At 44.3% G+C, this 18966-nt stretch overlaps 1 protein-coding gene across 1 annotated transcript in view; it reads right to left on the bottom strand.

The window, feature by feature from the left end:
- slc45a2 (solute carrier family 45 member 2) overlaps window positions 1-10260 on the bottom strand; it is a 60087-nt gene extending 49827 nt beyond the window's left edge. Inside the window, exons 1-2 of the mRNA XM_078551729.1 lie at window positions 9802-10260; window positions 9220-9396 (exon numbers count right to left, since the gene is read on the bottom strand). Of these exons, the coding sequence (XP_078407855.1) occupies window positions 9220-9396; window positions 9802-10213 (589 nt within the window). The 5' untranslated portion in view covers window positions 10214-10260. The remainder of the gene's footprint in view (window positions 1-9219; window positions 9397-9801) is intronic.
- Window positions 10261-18966: the final 8706 nt, after the last annotated feature.

Genomic DNA, 18966 nt, shown 5'->3' with positions numbered 1-18966 from the left:
TTCAAGGACCACAACAGAATGAAAAAGGAGTGTGTAAGGACTCAACAACCTGAAGAAATGCAGTCTATCCCAAACAAAAACATGGAAGAACAGCAGAAGTAACTCGAGGAGACCCTGCCGAGTGACAAGAGTTCAAGACAAAGTGAGCAACCTTCACAAGGAAAAGGAAAACCTGTTGAAAGACCTTCACACACGACAAGATTCCCTCAGGTCAAAGTTTGTGCCTCTGGAACAGTAGGAAGAGAAACAGAAAGAATTCAGCAACTTTCTGAACAAACTGAAGAACCAGTTGGCAGAGAAGACACAACAATGTTCAAGTTTCCAGAAAGTAGCCAACAAATACAAAAAAAGAGAGAGAAGAGCTGAAGAATCAGCTAAATGAAGTCAAAGAGGTTTTGAAAACAAAAATCAGAGAGCTTTCCAAGAGGCGAGCAGATAAGGAAGTTTTGGGAGACTCAGCTCCGGCAGGTGGCGAGGGAGCCAACAAGAGGGAAAAACATATTTGATCTCATCCTCACCAACCTGCCTGCCGCAGTTGCATCTGTCCATGACAGTATCAGTAGGAGTGACCAACGCACAGCCATTGTGGAGACGAAGTCCCGCCTTCACATTGAGGGTACCCTCCATCGTGTTGTGTGGAACTACCACCGTGCTAAATGGGATACATTTCAAACAGATCTAGCAACTCAAGACTGGGCATCCATGGGGCACTGTGGGCCATCAGCAGCAGAATTGTACTCAAAGATCTGTAACCTTATGGCCCGGAATATCCCCCGCTCTACCATTACCATCAAGCCAGGGGATCAACCCTAGTTCAATGAAGAGTGCAGGAGGGCCTGCCAGGAGCTGCACCAGGCATACCTAAAAATGAGGTGTCAACCTGAAGAAGCTATAACACAGGACTACTTGCGTGCCAAACAGCATAAGCAGCAAGTGATAGACAGAGCTAAGCGATCGCATAACCAACAGTTCAGATCTAAGCTCTGCAGTCCTGCCACATCCAGTCGTGAATGGTGGTAGACAATTAAACAACTCAATGGAGGAGGAGGCTCCACAAATTTCCCCACCCTCAATGATGGAGGAACCCAGCACAGCAATGCAAAAGATAAGGCTGAAGCATTCGCAACAATCTTCAGCCAGAAGTGTCGAGTGGATGATTCATCTCGGCCTCCTCCGGAGGTTCCCAACATCACAGATGCCAGTCTTCAGCCAATTCAATTCACTCCACATGATATCAAGAAACGGCTGAAGGCACTGGATTATGCAAAGGCTATGGGCCCTGACAATATTCCGGTAATAGTGCTGAAGACTTGTGCTCCAGAACTTGCCGCGCCCCTAGCCAAGCTGTTCCAGTACAGCTACAACACTGGCATCTACCCAGCTATGTGGAAAATTGCCCAGGTATGTCCTGTACACAAAAAGGACAAATCCAACCCAGCCAATTACCGCCCCATCAGTATACTCTCCATCATCAGTAAAGTAATGGAAGGGGTCATCAACAGGGCTATCAAGCGGCACTTGCTTAGCAATAACCTGCTCACTGACACCCAGTTTGGGTTCCGTCAGGGCCACTCAGCTCCTGACATCATTACAGCCTTGGTTCAAACATGGACAGAAGAGCTGAACTCCTGAGGTGAGGTGAGAGTGACTGCCCTTAACGTCAAGGCCGTATTTGACAGAGTGTGGCACCAAGGAGTCCAAGCAAAACTGGAGTCAATGGGAATCAGTGGGAAAGCTCTCTGCTGGTTGGAATCATATCTAGCAGAAAGGAAGATGGTTGTGGTTGTTGGAGGTCAGTCATCTCAGCTCTGGGACATCACCGCAGGAGATGGCATAACGGGAGGAGGTGGCATAGTGGTATTGTCACTGGACTGGTAATGCAGAGACCCAGGGTAATGCTCTGGGGACCTGGGTTCAAATCCCACCATGGCAGATGGTGTAATTTAAATTCAATAAATAATTGGAATGATCATGAAACCATTATTGATTGTTATAAAAACCCATCTGGTTCAATAATGCCCTTCAGGGAAGGAAAGCTGCTATCCTTACCTGGTCTGGCCTACATGTGACTCCAGACCCACAAGGGCAATTAGGAAAGGGCAATAAATGCTGGCCTAGCCAGCAATGCCCACATCCCACGAGCGAATAAACAAAAAGGTTCCTCAGGGTAGTGTCCTCGGCCCATCCATCTTCAGCTGCTACATCCATGACCTTCCTTCCATCATAAGGTCAGAAGTGGGGATGTTCGCTGGTGATTGCTTAATGTTCAGCACCATTCGCGACTCCTCAGATATTGAAGCAGTCCATGTCCAAATGCGGCAAGATCTGGACAATATCCAAGCTTGGGCTGACAAATGGCAAGTAACATTCGTGCCCCACAAGTGTCAGGCAATGACCAATCTAACCATTGCCCCTTGATGTTCAATGGCATTACAATCACTGAATCCCCCACTATCAACATCCTGACCAGAAACTGAACTGGATGGCCATATAAATACTGTGGCAACAAGAGCAGGTCAGAGGCTAGGAATCCTGCGACAGGTAACTCACCTCCTGACTCCCCAAAGCCTGAACGCCATCTACAAGGCACAAGTCAGGAGTGTGATGGAATACTCCCTACTTGCCTGGATGGGTGCAGCTCCCACAAGACTCAAGAAGCTTGACACCGTCCAGGACAAAGCAGCCCCCTTCATTGGCACCACATCCACAAACATTCACTCCCTCCACCACCATTGCACAGTAGCAGCAGTGTGTACCACCTACACGATGCACTGCAGGAATTCACCAAGGTCCCTTTGACAGCACCTTCCAAACCCATGACCAATACCATCTAGAAGGACAAGGGCAGCAGGTAGATGTGAACACCACCACCTGGAAGTTCCCCACCAAGTCACTCACCATCCTGACTTGGAAATATATCGCCGTTCCTTCACTGTCACTGGGTCAAAATCCTGGAACTCCCTTCCTAACAGCACTGTGGGTGTACCTACACCACATGGACTGCAGCAGTTCAAGAAGGCAATAAATGCTGGCCCAGTCGGCAAAGCCCACATTCGGTGAAATAATTTTTAAAAAGCTACTGAACTAAGACAAGTTGAGATTTAACCTGAGAGAAGTCTGGTCGACAGTGAAGTCAAAATGAAGGTCGACACTAAACTCTGTGGTAGAAAGAAGATAAAAAGGAAGAAGGTTCCAAAAAGACAATAAAACAGTGGCTAGTAGCACCTATAAACACTCGAAGGAGGCAATAAACAAATTATCGAACTGTGCTTGCTTTGATACTATTCCCGTCCCTTTCAATGGTTTGCTGGATGATGATGCTGAAAACAAAATCAAAGAGGTATAAGTTACTTAGTTACTTCCAAGGCCTTCTCTGGATAGAATTTTAGATACTGTAGACAAATATGAAGAAATTAACAGGTGATTTGTTGGAGATCAAGCTTGCACACTTTCTTTTCCACTGCTGTACTCCGGCGTCCAGTGATGCTTCTGGTCAGGGACTGACTGCACTCCCAGCAGTTGTCACCATTTGCGATGGCACTGCTGGGACTGAAGAGCTGTGGACCTCAGATTGGCCCACAGCTCTAGACGGTGGGACATTCTCCCTCATGGGGGTGGAAACCACAGCCTCAGGCAACTAACTGCCTGAGCTCTGTAAAACCTCGTGAAGGCAGGTTTGGCCCTGACTTTCCAACCAATGGGGAGAGGTTGGGGGTCAGTCCCTGGAGTCAGCCCCGGACCATCTCCACATTAACTCCCAGCCTATGCCTCTATAAAGCCCAGGAACCACTCTACTTAATTAACTGCTTTGTTACCCTGTCCTGCTAACTTCAAATTTTGTGCACAAACACCCCCAGCTCTCTGTCTTGCATGCCTCTAAAATTGTATATGCAAATTGAGGCTCTCTGTAGTTGTTGGATCCAATTATAATTCTGGAGTACAAAAGGGCAGAGCATGTACTGAGCACACTCCACTCATTTACTAAGTGATAAACACTCTGACAAGCAGTCCTTAAAGGGACTACTAGTGTCTACTTCACAGACCTTTTTGTTTCTTTTTTGTGGGGCCAACAAGAGCAGGAATGGTCTTCCAGATCTCACAAATGCTTTGGCCCAGGCCCAGTCCCAATCTGAGCTTTCCCCCGACTCTTGCGATTGTATTGCCTTTTCCAAGCCCGAGCTGTCAGCTGGCTCAGTGTAGGACCCGTCTAATCTCCCAACCTCACACAACCAGTGAGCTGCAGTGGAGTTCAGTGCCTGAAAATCATTACTTGCATTCAAATGAAGCATTAATCTAAAAATGGTTCAGGCCTCCCAATGCCAGCTGAAGGTGGATGGCACTGCAACTACATCAATGATGCACTGAGATTGAAAATCCCTGCCAATCTCCAATGACTGGCTTCAGCGCAAATTGACAACATCCGTAGTATTAAATATAGTCCTTCATCATCTACACCTCAATTCATTTTATAACCATATATTCCAATTGAATTTAAGTGTACATAATATTTACAGCACAAATAGGTCATTCAGCCCAACAGGTCAATGCTGGTGTTAATCCTCCATGCCTCCTCATGCCCTTCTTCATCCAACCCCATCAACATACCCTCACATCCCTTTCTTTATCATGCATTTTTCTAGCTTCCTCTTAAATGCATCTACGCTGATCACCTCAACTATTCCTTGAATTAGAAAGTTCCCTATTTTACTCTTGGGGTAAAGAGGTTTCACTTAAATTTCCTATTGGATTTTTATGTCTGAGAGTGCAGACAAGGCCTCAGTTTAACATCGCATGGAAAAGATGGCACCTCCAACAGTGCAGTTTTCCTTCAGTACTGCACTGAAGTGAAAAATTTTAAATAACTTTTCTTTCCTCCAATTCCTTATTGATTTTAACAAGACTAAACCTAATATTATCTATGATCAAGAAGTTCACGGAAGACAGAAAAATTGGTAGGGCGGTAAATAGTAAGAAGGATAGCTGTAAACTGCAGGAGGATATCAATGGACTGATCAGGTGGGCAGAGCAGTGGCAAATCGAATTCAACCTGGAAAAATATAAATGAGATATTCAGGATACGATGAGAAGGAAAAGAGAGGCTTTTAGCAGGTACAATGGGATCAAATCAGCAGAGGCATTATTGGAGTACAGAAAGTGCAGGGTGGAGCTTAAGAAAGCAATTAGGAGAGCAAAGAGGGGATATGAGAAAGCTCTGGCTGATAAAAGTAGGGAAAATCCCAAGATATTCTATAACTATATCAATGGGAACAGGATAACCAGGGAAAGAGTAGGGCCCATTAGGGATCCAGGGGGCAATCTATGGGTGGAGCCAGAGGACCTCACTAGAGTGTTGAATGAATACTTCACGTCCGCCTTCACCCAAGAGAATGAGGATGAAGGTATCGAACTCGGGGAGAGAGACTGCGAGGTTCTTAAACAAATTGATATAGGGAGTGACAAGGTATTGGAGGTGTTGGCAGGCTTAAAAGTGGACAAATCTCCAGGTCCGGATGATTTGTGTCCCACGCTGCTGAGGGAGGCAAGGGAGGAGATCGCAGGGGCTCTGACCCGAATTTTTAATTCCTCTCTGGCCAAGGGGGAGGTGCCAGAGGACTGGAGAACAGCTAATGTGGTTCCGCTATTTAAGAAGGGTTGTAGCGATAAGCCAGGGAACTACAGGCCAATGTGTCTCACGTCAGTGGTAGGGAAACTATTGGAGAAAATTCTGAAGGAGAGAATCTATCTCCACTTGGAGAGGCAAGGTTTGATCAGGGATAGTCAGCATGGCTTTGTCAGAGGGAGGTCATGCCTAACAAATTTGATTGAATTTTTTGAGGAGGTGACCAGGTGTGTAGATGAGGGTAGTGCAGTTGATTTCAGCAATGCCTTTGACAAGGTCCCACATGGGAAACTTATAAAGAGGCAAATGCACATAGGATACAGGGTAATTTGATAAGGTGGATTCAAAATTGGATTAGTTGTAGGAGACAGAGAATGATGACAGAAGGATGCTTCAGTGTTCAGTGGAGTACCACAGGGATCTGTGCTGGGTCCCCTATTATTTGTCATTTATATAAATGACACAGATGACTATGTGGGGGATAGGATTAGTAAGTTTGCGGATGATATAAAGATTGGCTGGGTGGTTAACAGTGAGGTTGAGTGTCTTGGGCTATAGGAAGATATTGACGGGATGGTCAAATGAGCTGATAAGTGACAGATGGAATTTAACCCTGAAAAGTGTGAGGTGATACACTTTGGAAGATTAATTTGACAAGGAAGTATTAAATGAATGGCATGACACTAGGAATTTCTGAGGAACAAAGGGACCTTGGCGTGTGTGTCCATAGATCTCTGAAGGTGGAGGGGCATGTTAGTGGAGTGGTGAAAAAGGCACATGGGACACTTGCCTTTATCAATCGAGGCATAGATTACAGAAGTAGGGAAGTCATGTTGGAGTTGTATAGAACCTTTGTGAGGCCACAGCTGGAGTACTGTGTGCAGTTCTGGTCGCCACATTATAGGAAGGATGTGATTGCACTGGAGGGGGTGCAGAGGAGATTCACCAGGATGTTGCCTGGGATGAAACATGTAAGTTATGAAGAGAGGTTGGATAGACTTGGGTTGTTTTCGTTGGAGCAGAGAAGTCTGAGGGGCAAGCTGATCGAGGTGTACAAGATTATGAGGGGCATGGACAGGGTGGATAGGGAGCAGCTGTTCCCCTTAGTTGAAGGGTTAGTCACAAGGGGACACGAGTTCAAGGTGAGGGCAGGAGGTCTAGGGGGGATGTGAGGAGAAACGTTTTTACCCAGAGGGTGGTGACGGTCTGGAATGTGCTACCTGGGAGGGTGGTGAAGGTGGGTTGCCTCACATCCTTTAAAAAGTACCTGGATGAGCACTTGGCACGTCATAACATTCAAGGCTATGGGCCAAGTGCTGGTAAATGGGATTAGGTAGGTAGGCCAGGTGTTTCTCACCTTATCGTTTCTCATCGTGTCGGTGCAGACTCGATGGGCCGAAGGGCCTCTTCTACACTGTGAGATTCTGTGAAAATGTGAGGTAATGCACTTGGGGAGGGCTAAGAAGGCAAGGCATTACTCAATTGTAGGGCCCTGGAAAGTACTGATGATCAGAGGGGCCTTGGTGTGCATATCCATAGATCCCTGAGGGTAACAGGGCAAGTAGATAAGGTGGTTAAGAATGCACATGGGCTACTTGCCTTTATTAGCCGAGGCATAGAATACAAGAGCGGGGAGGTTATGCTGGAACTGTATAAAATGCTGATTAGGCTACAACTGGAGTACTGCATGTTGTTCTGGTCATCACATTATAGGAAGGATATGATTGCACTGGAGAGGGTGCAAAGGAGATTTACCAGGAAGCTGCCTGGGCTGGAGCGTCTGAGCTATGAGGAAAGATTGGATAGGCTAGGGTTGTTTTCCTTGGAGCAACAAAGGTTGAGAGGGGACCTGATAGAGATGTATAAGATTATGAGGGGCATAGATAGGGTGGATAGGAAGGCACTTTTTCCATTAGTAGAGGGGTCAATAACCAGGGGGCATAGATTTAAGGTAAGAGGTAGGAGGCTGATAGGGGGGTTGAGGAGAATTTTTTTTACCTAGAGGGTGGTGGGAGTCTGGAACTCACTGCCTGAAAGGGTGGTTGAGTCAGAAACTCTTGTAACATTTAAGTAGAATTTAGATATTCACTTGTGTTGCTATAGCCTCCAGTGCTATGGGCCAAGCGCTGGAAAATGGGATTAGTGTAGTCAGATCTTTGTTGACCGACGCGGACACGATGGGCCAAATGGGCTCCTTCTGTGCTGTAGACGTCTATGAGTCTGATTATTATGAATGTATTATAATTAATCTATTACAATTGTATCCCAATTATACCAGTGGGAATTTGTACCATTGAGATTGAGGGTAGTTTTATAATGTGAACTAACATCCACCAGGAAGTGGGTTGAAGCTAAGTGATCTTATTTCATGTTGGATGCACACATCATTTGTACTCAAATTGGCTGTTGTGTTTCTTACATTACAACAGTGATTACCCTTCAAGGGTATTTCGTTGGCTGTAAAGAGCTTTGGGATGTCCTCTGGTTGTGAAAAGTGCTATATAAATGCAAGCCTTTCTTTTTTCTCTTTATAGTTCATCTCGTTAACCATAGTCCTCTATTGAATTGTTGACAAGAACACCCAAAATCTTCTTTTCCATGCTTATAACTTTTTTGTGCAAAAGCAAAATACTGCAGATGCTGGAAGTCTGAAATAGAAACAGGAAATGTTGGAGATTCTCAGCAGGTCTGGCAGCATCTGCAGAGAGAAAAAGGTTGATGAACTTTCCAAGCCTGAAGCATTAACTCTGTTTCTCCCTCCACAGGTTCTGCCTGAGCTGCTGAGTACTCCCAGCATTTTCTGTTCGTAGTTCTTTATTGTGTACTGAAATAAGCTTTAAATAAATAACATGCCAACCTAAAAAGGGTGATTGAATTTTCCTCCTTTGCTCTCTCTCTCTTCACTCTTCTCATGTCTAGAGATACGTAAGGCAGACATTTTTATGTTTGTTTTTTGTAGCTTGTTTTACCCTGGAACAGGTCACTAGCCTGTCTCCAGAGGCTATAGCTTGAGGGACACCACTCCATATCAAGCATGGCTGGCCAGGAGGCTCTCCCAATCTTATTGCCTGCCATAGGTGTATTGCAAGGATTTACAGGTTAATAATCAACCTGTTCGGTCACATTATGAATACACCTTCCATGGCCATTACGTCCTGAAGTGGGACTTGAACCCAGAGCTTCTGGCTCAGAAGTAGGGACATTACTCACTGTGCTACAAGACTTCCTCCTTACTCCTTCCTAATGCCTTATTTATTTAAGCTCTTTTTAAAAAGTTTTCACCTTATGATTAACATCTCATACTTTCAATGTCCATCTTGCGCTACATCATTTCATAGTCCAACAGTTACAAGGCACATGCTGCATAAACCAAATGAAAAATAAACAAACTCCACTCCTTTGTAGACTACATTTAGTTAATTGTCTACAAATGATTTAAAAAAACAATAAATCAACGGGATTATTTTATACCTGAAAGTTAACTGCTTATATTTTACTCTCTGGTTGACAAGATCACGAGGTGAGCTCTGCTGAAGCCGAGGAGAAACTCGTGATAATTGCACACGGCCAAGTGATAGGATTGAAAGAAATGCACTCACCAGTTAACAGTGCATGGAAGTGTAAGGCCCTTTCTTTATCCTGATGGGAGCAGACATCAAACAAATAAGCCTTGATAGGGCTGTCGATGAAGTCAGCTGAGAAGTCAAAAACGATCACACCGAAAACTGTAATAAGGACGCCCCAAATATGCCTTTGTTTTCTGCTGTTTATGGTAGCTGAAATACATTTTCAATTAGATCATTAATCGCGAAGGTTCCACAAAAGATCTAAGTTTGAAGTTACTTTAAGGTGTAAATTTGCAGTATACATATTCATGTACAATATTCCTGATTCCTTTGAAAGAAGATCAATAGTTGTAATTACAAAAGTTTAGCACTTTGGTATTTTTAAACCACTCATTCAGGCGAGACGGGGGTTCAAAAGCAGATTTCGTGAGTTAAGAACCTATCGCTAAGATTTTTACACTGTTATAAGTGCAAACTTTGAGCTCTACGAATAATGTGAAATATTAACGGTTGAAAGTTCTGTGAGAATGATTGGAGACAAGGCTACTGTTGCATAACTCTTACCCTAGCACGGCTCCGATTGTACATTCAAAAGTTTCGGTGAATGGTACTTGCCTGTTACCAAAGCATCTCCGTTAAGAAACAGGGTCATTCCCAGCACCATGAGGATCCCCATGACCAAGATGTAGGGTCTCCTCCTGCCCCATTTCGAGCGGCAGTAGTCGCTGGCAGAGCCGACGACGGGTTGGAGGATGAAGCCCAGGACGGGGCTGATGAGCCACACCAGACTGTAGAGGCTGCTCGGGAGGCCGACACTGAGCAGCACCGGGGTTGCGAAAGCTCCTTCCGCAGCGTAGCAGAACTCCCTTCCAAACATCACCATGCTATGCATGAGCAGCCTCAGAGAGGACCTTTTGGGAGGCTCCACCAGGTCTGACATCCCCACATCTGAGCGGTTGCCGGTCCACACCTGAGATTGAGGTAGTTGGCTGACGCTGTCCCTTGGCACCGCTGTTAAACGTGTCATTGCTACTGGTTTTATTTTTTGCCCCCCGAGTCTTGCAGGCGTTTAACTTGTCGGGGAGACCAGCAGAAATATTTATGGATCTCCCGCTCTCTTATGACGCAGGTCTATGAGACAGAAAGATATTTAACCAGCTGAACAGTCACCCGGTTTGTTAAATTTGTGTGAGCGCTTGCCAATCCAGCACACAGTAACTTGTAGAGGTTCCACATAACTGTCCTCATGTAAACTCTAAAGTCTTGTGTGGTATTGGTCATTATTTTCTCCTAAAATTATAACTTTTTTTTGTTTCCCTCTATTTCCGACCTTTCAAATACAACAAAGCTGATGTTGCAGTTCTTTTAGCTATTATACCTGTGTGACACTGCATTTATTCCCTACCTTTCAATATAAAATCATTTTTGCACAATAAGTTATGATCTGGAACACAGCCTGAAGGGATGTTTTCTTTAATTCTTTCACAGGATGTGGGCATCGCTGGCTGGGCCAACAATTGTTGTTCATCCCTAGTTGCTCTTGAACAGGTGGTGGTGAGCTGCCTTGTTGAACCACTGCAGTGCATGTGGTATGGGTACACCCACAGTGCTGTTCGGAAGGGAGTTCCAGGATTTTGACTCCGACAGTGAAGGAACGGCGATATGTTTCCAAGTCAGGATGGTGAGTGACTTGTGACTTGGAGGGGAGTTTGCAGCTGGTGGTGTTCCCATGTGTCTGCTGCCCCTTGTTCTTCTAGGTGGTAGGGGTCATGGGTTTGGATGGTGCTGCGGAAGGATCCTTGGTGAGTTCTTGCAGGGCACCTTGTAGATGGTACACACTGCTGCCACTGTGCAACGGTTGTGGAGGGAGTGAATGTATAAGGTGGTGGATGGGGTGCCAATCAAGCAGCTGCTTTGTCCTCGATGGTGTCGAGCTACCTAAGTGTTGTTCGAGCTGCGCAACATGGGGTTGATGGGCTGAATGACATCCTTCCATTCCAAATGATTCTTTGATTCTAAAGAAACCTGCATTCATTTTCTACATCACATGCTCAGTATATTTCCAAGTATTTTACATAACCACATTGCTTTTTCAAGTGTAAGGAAGCATTGCAGTCAACTAGCATGCAGTCCTCTTTTGGTGGTGCTGATTTGAAGGGGAATTTGATAGAATTCACTTCTCAATAGTGTTACAGGATCTTTGCTATCCACCTTAACATGTCAACAGGGCTGAGGTTCGAAGTCTCATCTAAATGGCACATTCAATAATGCAATAGTCCCTCATTAAATATGCTTTAGTCTTGGGAGGAGTGGGGTTTGAAACCATGGCTTTGGCAGATGCTGCCAATTAATTTAAGCTGTCATTTATAAATTTAATAGTTTTTGAGAGGTTCTGTTGTCAATGGGTACGTATCCATGATTTAATTAGTTAAAAGTGTTTAGCTTATACCGTACACAGTATTGCTTTCTAGAACCATAGAAATCTGCTTCTCAGAAAGGGACCATTTAGACTGTTATGCCTGTCCTAGCTCTAAAATCATAAGGTCATTAGAAACGAGAGCAGGAGTAGACCATTTGGTCCATTGAACCTACTCCACCATTCAGTAGTGGCTGATCTGATTGTGGCAAAGTCTGCAGCCAGTTTTTCTTTTAAATGCTTTCAAATATTTACTCAATTTTGTTTTAAAATCTATTATGGATTCTGCTTCCATCACTGTTTCTGGTCGGCCACTCCATGACTTATTAACCTTCCATAGGATTTTTTAAATCTCGTAGTCTCTCTCTTCCTACATTCTTTGGTGATAAATTTAATGAGAATAAAGCCTGAACAGTAAAATTCCAAAAGATGCAAATATTTAGGATTGCAGATTGGAAAAAGGATATAAATTCAAGTTCCTTCTGTCTAATTATTCCTTGGCAGATCTCCTGGTCAACAGGGACATTAGACTGGATTTCACTTCCTTTAATCCAGAAATCGATTGGAAGGTATTTTTATTATTGGAGACGTTTACTTTATATTGGAACTGATCTATGCCCATCTTTCCCACAACTTTGTGATAAACGTCTCCAATCAAGTTCACACAGCGTTGAATCATCTCTAATCAAAGTCACAAATGATATCCTCTGTGACTCGTGCACTATCCCTCCTCGTCCTTCTCAAGCTGTCAGCAGCCTTTAACATGACTGACTACATGATCCTCCGGCAAGGGCTCTTGCATTGGCTTTTCTTCCCAAACATGCACCCTTACCTCTGGGGGCCCCAATTATTTATCATCTAAACATTGCTGCTTGACAACATCATCTTTAGACATGACATTAGATTCCGTGCCTATGTTACCAAACCAAGATCTGCTTCAACACCACTTCCATTGTCCTTTTTGTTGTCAAATTGCTTGCCTGGCATCCAGTCCTAGATGAACTGCAATTTCTTCTAATTAAACATTGGGAAGACAGAGGGCATTTTCTTTGGCACCCACCACAAACTTCAATCCCTAGCCACAGATTGCATCCCTCTCAACTTGGTTGCTGTCTCAGGTTGAACCAGAATGCATGCGATCTCAATGTCCTAGTTAACTCTTAAGCTGAATTTATGACCCTATCTCCTCTTCATCAAAAAGACTATCTAGCTCCTCTTCCTTTATCATCGCCAGCCTCCTCCCCTACCTTGGCTTATGTGCTGCTAAAGGCCTCACTTGTGCTTTTGTTATCTCCAGACCCCTTCTCCTCCCTCCCAGAAACATGATAAGGTCCCCCTTGTCCTCACTTATCACCCCACCAGCCTCCGCATTCAAAGGATCATCCTCCGCCATTTCCGCCAACTCCAGCATGATGCCACCACCAAACACATCTTCCCTTCACCCTCCCTGGCGGCATTCCATAGGGATCGTTCCCTCCGGGACACCCTGGTCCACTCCTCCATCACCCCCTACTCCTCAACCCCCACCTACGGTACCTCCCCATGCATACACAAAATATGCAACACCTGCCCCTTCACTTCCTCTCTCCTCACCGTCCAAGGGCCCAAACACTCCTTTCAAGTGAAGCAGCATTTCTCTTGCATTTCCCCCAATTTAGTCTACTGCATTCGTTGCTCCCAATGCGGTTTCCTCTACATTGGAGAGACCAAATGCAGACTGGGCGACCGCTTTGCAGAACACCTTCAGTCTGTCCGCAAGAATGACCCAGACCTCCCTGTCGCTTGCCATTTTAACACTCCACCCTGCTCTCTTGCCCACATGTCTGTCCTTGGCTTGCTGCATTGTTCCAGTGAAGCTCAATGCAAACTGGAGGAACAGCATCTCATCTTCCGACTAGGCACTTTACAGCCTTCTGGACTGAATATTGAATTCCCTCCTCCATCCCCACCCTCTTTCCGTTTCTTCCCCCTCCCTTTTGTTTTTTCCAATAATTTATATAGATTTTTCTTTTCCCACCTATTTCCATTATTTTTAAATCTATACCTTTTATGCCCTTTTAGTCTTATTTCACCCCACCCCCACTAGAGCTATCTGTACCTTGCATGTCCTGCTATCCATTCTTAATTAACACATTCTTTTAGATAATATCACCACCTTCAACACCCCTTTGTTCTTTTGTCTGTGACATCTTTTGGTTATCTGCTCCTATCACTGCTTGCTTGTCCCTACAAACAACCCCCCCACTCCCCACCACCTTAAACCAGCTTATATTTCACCCCTCTCCTATTTTTACTTAGTTCTGTTGAAGGGTCATGAGGACTTGAAATGTCAACTTTGTTCTTCTCCGCCGATGCTGCCAGACCTGCTGAGTTTTTCCAGGTATTTCTGTTTTTGTTTTGGATTTCCAGCATCCGCAGTTTTTTGTTTTTATCTCAACTATTCCAGTGCTCTCCTGATCAGCCCGTCATCATCCATTCTTCATAAACTTATATTGATCCAAAAGTCTGTTGCCCATTTCCCAAGCTGCTTCAAGACCGACACAACTGAAATGTCTTTTGTTGTTTTATCCTTTAAATAAATTTGTACAATTAAATATGTATTTTTTTAATATTCACTTAATTTATTATTAACAAAACATTGACTGTAAACACCCTAATCAGCAGAGTAGCGCTCCTAAGTTCTATGTTGAGAAACTTAGATGGTAGTTTTAATAACAAATCTTGAAGGTGATTTCTCCAAGTCTATTTATACTCTAAGGGTCTGGATGCAACGTTCATTCTTTCTTTCTAACTAAGCTAAAAATGTTTCACAGTCTTATACCCTTTCAGTTTATGGTTCTTGTTCTGCGGAATGCAACTCCTTTCCCAAATCTCTCCACCTCTTTGTCTGCCTTTTAAGACACTCCTTAAACCAATTAGACCAATCTTTTAGCCACCTTTAATAATAAACCCTTCTTTGTCAATACAGTCCTGTGAAGTACCTTGGTAAATTTTGCTATATCAAAGGTGTTATATAAAATCAAGCTAGTATTTTTAGGTTTTATTTCTCTTTTTCTTAATACTCAAAATAATCCTTTTCAATTAGGTGGTAGCAAGTTTTGGAAAGATTGAACCATAATCCAAGGGTGGAGAGAAGTTTTTTTAATATTTAATGAGACGTGGGAGTTGCAAACTAAGCCAGCATTTTTGTTGCCCATCTCTAATTGCCCTTGAGAAGGTGGTGGTGAGCTGCCTTCTCGAACCGCTGCAGTCCATGTGGTGTAGGTACACCCACAGTGCTGTTAGGGAAGGAGTTCCAGGATTTTGACCCAGCGACATTGAAGGAGCAGTGATATATTTCCAAGTCAGGGTTGTATGTGACTTGGAGGGAAACTTGCAGGTGGTGGTGTTCCAATGCATCTGCCATTGTCCATCTAGGTGGTAGATGTCACAGGTTTGGAAGGTGCTGACAAAGAAGCCTTGGTGAGTTGCTGCAGTGCATCTTGTAGATCACAGAACCACAGAATTTTAACGGCACAGAAGGAGGCCATTCGGCCCATCGTGTCTGCACCGGCTCTCCAAATGAGCATTATGACCTAGTGCCATTGCTCTGCTTTTTCCCTGTACCCCTGCACATTGTTTCTATTCAAATAATCACCTAATGCCCTCTTGAATGCCTCAATTGGACCTACCTCCATCACACTTCCAGGTAGTACATTCCAAACCCGAACCAAGTTTTTGCAAATCACTTTAAATCTGTGCCCTCTCGTTCTAGATCCTTTTACGAGTGGGAACAGCTTCTCCCTATGCACTGTGCAGTCCCCTCATGATTTTGAACATCTCTATCAAATCTCCTCTTAGCCGCTTTCTCTCCAAGGAGAACAGTCGCAACCTCTCCAATCTATCCTCATAGCTGAAGTTTCTCGTCCCTGGAACCATTCTTGTAAACCTCTTCTGCACTCTCTCCAATGTGTTCACATCCTTCCTATAATATGGTGCCCAGAACTGAACACAATATTCCAGCTGAGGTCTAACAAATGTCTTATATAAATTCAGCATACCCTCCCTGCTCTTTTACTCTATCTCCCTATTAATAAAGCCCAGGATTCTACATGTTTTATTAATTGCTCTCTCCACCTGTCCTGCCACATTCAATGATCTATGCTCATATACACCCAAGTCATTCTGCTCCTGCATCCCCTTCAAAATTTCACCCCTTATTTTATATTGTCTGTCCATGTTCTTCCTACCAAAATGCATCACCTCACACTTCTCCACATTGAATTTCATCTGGCACATATCTGCCCACTCCACCAACTTGTCTATATCCTCTTGAAGTTCCACACCATCCTCCTCACAGTTCACAACGCTCCCAAGCTTCATATCATCCCCTGCACACCAAGATCTAGATCATTAATATATATCAGGAAAAGAAAGGGTCCCAATACTCTCAATTGCTGTAATTGCTGGGCTTACCCTTACAACCTTTTTCGAACAAGAGCATAATTCCCCAGTCTTCTGGCACTTTCCCTGAGTCTAGGGAAGACTGAAGAATTATGGCTAGTGCCGATGCAATTCCTAATCTTACTTCTTTCAATATTCTTGGATGCATCTCGTCCGGTCCTGGTGCCTTGCCAACTTTAAGTACAACACTTCCTCCTTATCAATTTTGAACCCTTCTAGTGATAGAGTTTCATCGTCTTTCACCATGGTCTGGGTAGCATCTACCTCCTTGGTAAGGACGGATGCAAAGTTTTGTCTATGTGTAAATTCCCTTTTGGGTTCATAATCGGCCCTATTCCTCCTTTTACCACCCTTTTACTATTTATATACCTATAGAAGACTTTGGGATTCCCCTTTATGTTGGCTACCAGTCTTTACTTATAATCCCTCTTTGCTTCTCTAATATACTTTGTCATCTCCCCTCTGAACCTTCTGTATTCCTCTTGGTTCTCAGTTGTATTTTCTACCTGACACCTGTCATAAGCAGTCTTTTTCTTCTTTATCTTAATTTCTATCTCCTTTTTCATCCAGGGATTTGTTTGCCCTACCTTTCCCTTTCGATGGAATATACCTTGACTGTGCCTGAATCAATTCTTTTCTGAAGGTAGCCCATTGTTCAGCTACAGTTTTCCAATCTTTTGTCCCAGCCCATATGGTCCAACTCTGTTCTTGCCCCATCGAAGTCGGCTCTTGTCCAGTTAATTATTCTTATTCTGGATTGCCTATCGTCCTTTTCTATCATCATCCTAAGACGTACAATACAATGATCACTGTCTCCTAAATGTTCCCCCACAGACACTTGGGGCAGAAATTTGCGCTGAGCAGACGGGCATGTACCCGACCCACTCGAGCGTAAAATGATGTGCGATGATGTCGGGCGAGCGTTCTGACATCATCATGCAATAGTGCGCTATTTCGGTCGGCGGGTGGGAATCGGAAGCACACCCGCCAACAATTGACAGGCCTATTAAGGCCATTAGGGTTCTAATTGAATGAAATATTTCGCTGCCAGTCCAACTTTACAATTGGTGGGCAGGCGAAAAGAACAAGCAGCCTTTGGATTTTTCAGGAAACTTCATCCAGGGACAGGACGAGGTTTCCAACAGCAATTAAAAATTTAACAGTTTTTTAAAAATTCATTCATAACATGTCCCTGCTCATGAGTCACATTAGGCGACATGTTTTAACATTGCTAACTTTTTTATTTTTAATATTATAAATGTTTAGCTCCCTGAGGCAGCTCTGTGCTTCAGTGAGCTTTCATTGTGCTCACTCGTGCGCATGCACGAACTTCCACCCCTGTCTTCCTCCCCCCCCCCCCCCCCCTCCCCCACCCCAGCAGCGCTGAGCACTGCAGCGCGTGTTTCATGCTGGCTGGCCGTTAATTGGCCAGCTAGCGTGAAGTTGATGTCAGGGCCTGATTGCAGGCAGCGGTCAGCTTTGCGACCGCTCCCAGGCCCGCCCACTGCGCCTGCCCGACAAGGTAAAAACCCAGGCCTTGATCTACTTGGCCCACCTCGTTTCCAAGAACCAGGTCCAACAGTGTGTCTTGTTGGATTGGATACATACTGCGTCAGCGAGCAGGTTATTGCTGAGTAAGTGCCACTTGATAGCAATTGTTGATGACCCCTCCCATTACTTTGCTGATGATACAGAACAGACTGATGGGGCACTAATTGGCCGGGTTGGCTTTTTCCTGCTTTTTCTGCATAAGACATACCTGAGCAGTTTCCCACATTGCCGGGTAGATGCCAATGTTGTAGCTATACTGGAACAGCTTGGCTAAGAGTTTAGTTAGTTCTGCAGCACAAGTCTTCAGCAGCATTGTTATAATATTGTAAGGGTCCATAACCTTTGCAGTATGCAGTGCCTTCAGCCGTTTCTCGACATCCCATGAAGTGAATCGATTTGACTGAAGGCTGGCATCTGTGATGCTGGGAACCACAGGAGGAGGTGTTCAGTAACTGTCCTAAAAGCAGAATATGATGGCTAAATATATGCTCATATTTAGACTTATAATTTTCTGTCCTCATTATTAAAATAGCAGGGGTGTAAAGAACTGTTCTTCCAACCTTTTAGATGCATTTTTTGAAAGTAAAGAAACTGGCATCTATAAAGCGTCTTCCATGACTTCAGGACATCCCAAAGCGTTTTTCAGCCATTGGAGTGCTTTTGAAGTGTAGTCACTGTTGCAATGTAGGCATTCGAATTGCACAGAACATGGCAGTCGATTTGCCCCCACAAATGGAAATGTGATAGTTAGCAGATAATCTGCTTAAGTGAAATAAAACCAAAAAATGCTGGAAATACTCAGCAGGTCAGGCAGCATCTGAGGAGAAAAATTAATTAATGTTTCAGGTTGATGACCAGAACTGACAAATTCTGATGAAAGGTCATTGCCCTGAAATGTTAACTCTCTTCCTCTGCACAGATGCTGCTTGCCCTGCTGCGTTTTTCCAGCATTTTCTGTTTTTTTTATTTCAGATTTCCTGCACCTGCATTTTGCTTTTGTGTTAATCGTTTTTCTGTGTTATTGCTTAAGAGATAAATCTTGGCCTGGACTAGTGAGAACTCCCTGCACTTCTTTAAAATATTGCCAAAGGATCTTTTATGTTCATCTGAGAATTAGACAATGCCCCCATTTCAAGGAATAGCCAAAAGAAGCTGAGTGGCTGTTGTCCCCAGCTGGAGAGTTGAGGACAAGGCATAGTTTCAGGATAAGAGATTGGTCATTTAGGACTGAGATGAGGAGAAATTCCTTCACTGATTCAACAGAGGGTGCTGGTGAGAAGTGACTGAAGCATTCTGGGAGAAATCACCGCAGCCACCGCGACTCAGGAGGGAATCGAGGAGAAGGACTCTTGTACTCGACAGGAGGAAGA

This window comes from Cetorhinus maximus, chromosome 1 (assembly GCF_964194155.1).
Source record: "Cetorhinus maximus chromosome 1, sCetMax3.hap1.1, whole genome shotgun sequence".
In the NCBI taxonomy this organism is placed as follows: domain Eukaryota; kingdom Metazoa; phylum Chordata; class Chondrichthyes; order Lamniformes; family Cetorhinidae; genus Cetorhinus; species Cetorhinus maximus.
Note: the sequence above shows the minus strand (reverse complement) of the source record. Positions and strands in the feature narration are given on the sequence as shown.